At 50.4% G+C, this 2,500-nt stretch overlaps 1 protein-coding gene across 1 annotated transcript in view; it reads right to left on the minus strand.

Moving 5' to 3' along the window:
* Nucleotides 1-2,500, minus strand: part of LOC311320361 (polyprenol dehydrogenase) — a gene marked incomplete at its 3' end in the record, with an annotated part of 14,422 nt that overhangs the window by 4,529 nt on the left and 7,393 nt on the right. Inside the window, exons 4-5 of the mRNA XM_084452092.1 lie at nt 284-385; nt 1-176 (exon numbers count right to left, since the gene is read on the minus strand). The exon at nt 1-176 is cut by the window's left edge and continues 32 nt beyond it. Of these exons, the coding sequence (XP_084308218.1) occupies nt 1-176; nt 284-385 (278 nt within the window). The remainder of the gene's footprint in view (nt 177-283; nt 386-2,500) is intronic.

The raw sequence follows: 2,500 nt of genomic DNA on the forward strand, positions 1-2,500 counted from the left end.
GGCGTGGTGAGCAGACGAGGAAACGTTGACCACACGTGAGCAGGAACCATGTTTCCCAGAACGCTTCAGGATGTCCAGGAGCAACAAGGTCAACAGGAAGTGACCTAGGTAGTTAACCGCAAAGTGCTCCTCGAAACCCTCCTCTGTACGGCCCTCAGGAACCAACATGACGCCCGCTACGCACGCAACACACAAACACACACACACACACATCAACAGGGATCGATAAAAAGGTACAGTAACACGAAAATGCACTAAACGTGCTTATTGGCCGATCACTCACCATTGTTGACCAGGATGTGCAGCGGCAAGCTCCGCCCCCTGAAGGTCTCGACAAATCGGTGAACAGATCGCAGCGAGGCTAGGTCAAGTTTCTCAAACTCCACTGGGAACACACAGACACACAAACACACACACAGGTTCGTTTCATTGGGAAATACAACCACAATCAACTACTATTAGGTCATCTGAGATTATTTGGGGGGGTCGTGGCATGGTTGTCACAAAAAAGAATAATTTGAAAATGGGCCCTTAAATCTCCCATACCACTGGTATATAATCATCTGTAGTCTTTCTAAAACAGATTTGAGAGAGTGAAATGAGGGTTTGAATGCGTGCGTACAGACTGAGGAGGCTGCCAAAACGTCTGCTCCAACTTGCTCAGTGTGACAGCCTGCTTGGCCAAGATAGCTAACAGCTGCTGCTGCAATATACTGTCTGATGGAGCGATGGCTTCTCAAAAAATGTTGGCCAGCCCAAGAAGAAGCAGACCAAGAAGAGATGTGTGAAGGTGAGCCACCTGAAAGTAACGTTACACCGTCAACTAGAAAGCGCAAAGCAATCTTGAAACTGTAATTGAAGCCAAATGGAATACAAAAATATATTTGCACGGTGATTAAAGCCATGTTGCAGGCCCAGCAGCGACCCCAGTTTAATCATAAGTATTGACCGGTTTTGTCAAATTGCCATTATTCAGCTTGGGTCAAGAATTGTGTCAGATATTGAATAAAACCGAACACCGAAATTGACTAGTTGTTTTTTATATTTTCGGTCAGTAATATGCAAGGTTTGCATGCAGAGCTCTGCGCTGTGTGAGCACAGCGTAAACAAAGTGTGGAGATACTGTAGTTCTGGCTCTGATAGGTCTGTCTCTGATAGCTCTGTCTCTGATAGGCCTGGCTCTGATAGGTCTGGTTCTGATAGGCCTGTCTCTGATAGGCCTGGCTCTGATAGGTCTGTCTCTGATAGGCTTGGCTCTGATAGGTCTGGCTCTGATAGGTCTGTCTCTGATAGGTCTGGTTCTGATAGGTCTGGTTCTGATAGCTCTGTCTCTGATAGGTCTGTCTCTGATAGGTCTGGCTCTGATAGGTCTGGCTCTGATAGGTCTGTCTCTGATAGCTCTGTCTCTGATAGGTCTGGCTCTGATAGGTCTGGCTCTGATAGGTCTGGCTCTGATAGGTCTGGCTCTGATAGGTCTGTCTCTGATAGCTCTGTCTCTGATAGGCTTGGCTCTGATAGGTCTGTCTCTGATAGGCCTGGCTCTGATAGGCCTGGCTCTGATAGGTCTGTCTCTGATAGGTCTGTCTCTGATAGCTCTGTCTCTGATAGGTCTGGCTCTGATAGGTCTGTCTCTGATAGGCCTGTCTCTGATAGGTCTGTCTCTGATAGGCCTGGCTCTGATTGGTCTGTCTCTGACAGCTCTGTCTCTGATAGGTCTGTCTATGCGAGCAGGTCCAACAGGGCAGTGTGCTGAAGTGAAGCGAGTCACTACACTGTGTTTCAAGGGTGAGTCGAGAGGAAGGGAGAAGCCCCGAAGCCCAACCTACACTTTTTGGTGAGTCGCGGCTCAAGAAGGTGGAGAACCCCTAATGGAGAACCCCTAATCTACAGTACCAGGATGTTCATGACTGATGGAGCATCTCCTCCCTCTCTCCCAGTCTGCCCGAGTGTGTTCTCTACTGCACTAGACCAGACATGACTAACATCCTCCAGCTGTTTGTGGGGAGAGAGGAGGATGAAAGAGGAGAAAGAGAGAGAGAAAAGAAAGAAGTGAGAGAGGGAAGAGAGTGAGGGAAGAGAGGAAGAGAACAGAGAGAGAGAGAGGGAAGAGAGAGTGAACGTGCTACTATGACACCCTCACACACACACACACACACACACAGACACACACACACGCAATAATCACCGCTGTTTTTAACAGGATTATTTCTGCTAGCGGTGACGGCGCCAGGAGATCAAAGCAGGCGGAGTGTGTATTAATCTCCCGCGCGGCGCTCGCTGGGACGGCGGAGGGGGAGACCGCCGCGGCGCTGCCTGGCTCCTCTCCGACGCACGCCGGCTAATCCAGCGCCTTCCCTCTGCGCCCCCTCGGCGTCCGCCGCCTGACCACGGACAGGACTGGAGCGCCGGCTTTGCTTTGACCTGGCTGTGTGTGTGTGTGTGTGTGTGTGTGTGTGTATGTGTGCGTAGTGCAGGGCGTGTGTGTCGGTCTGTCCCCCCT

Source organism: Borostomias antarcticus, assembly GCF_949987555.1.
Source record: "Borostomias antarcticus genome assembly, chromosome: 17".
Lineage (NCBI taxonomy): Eukaryota > Metazoa > Chordata > Actinopteri > Stomiiformes > Stomiidae > Borostomias > Borostomias antarcticus.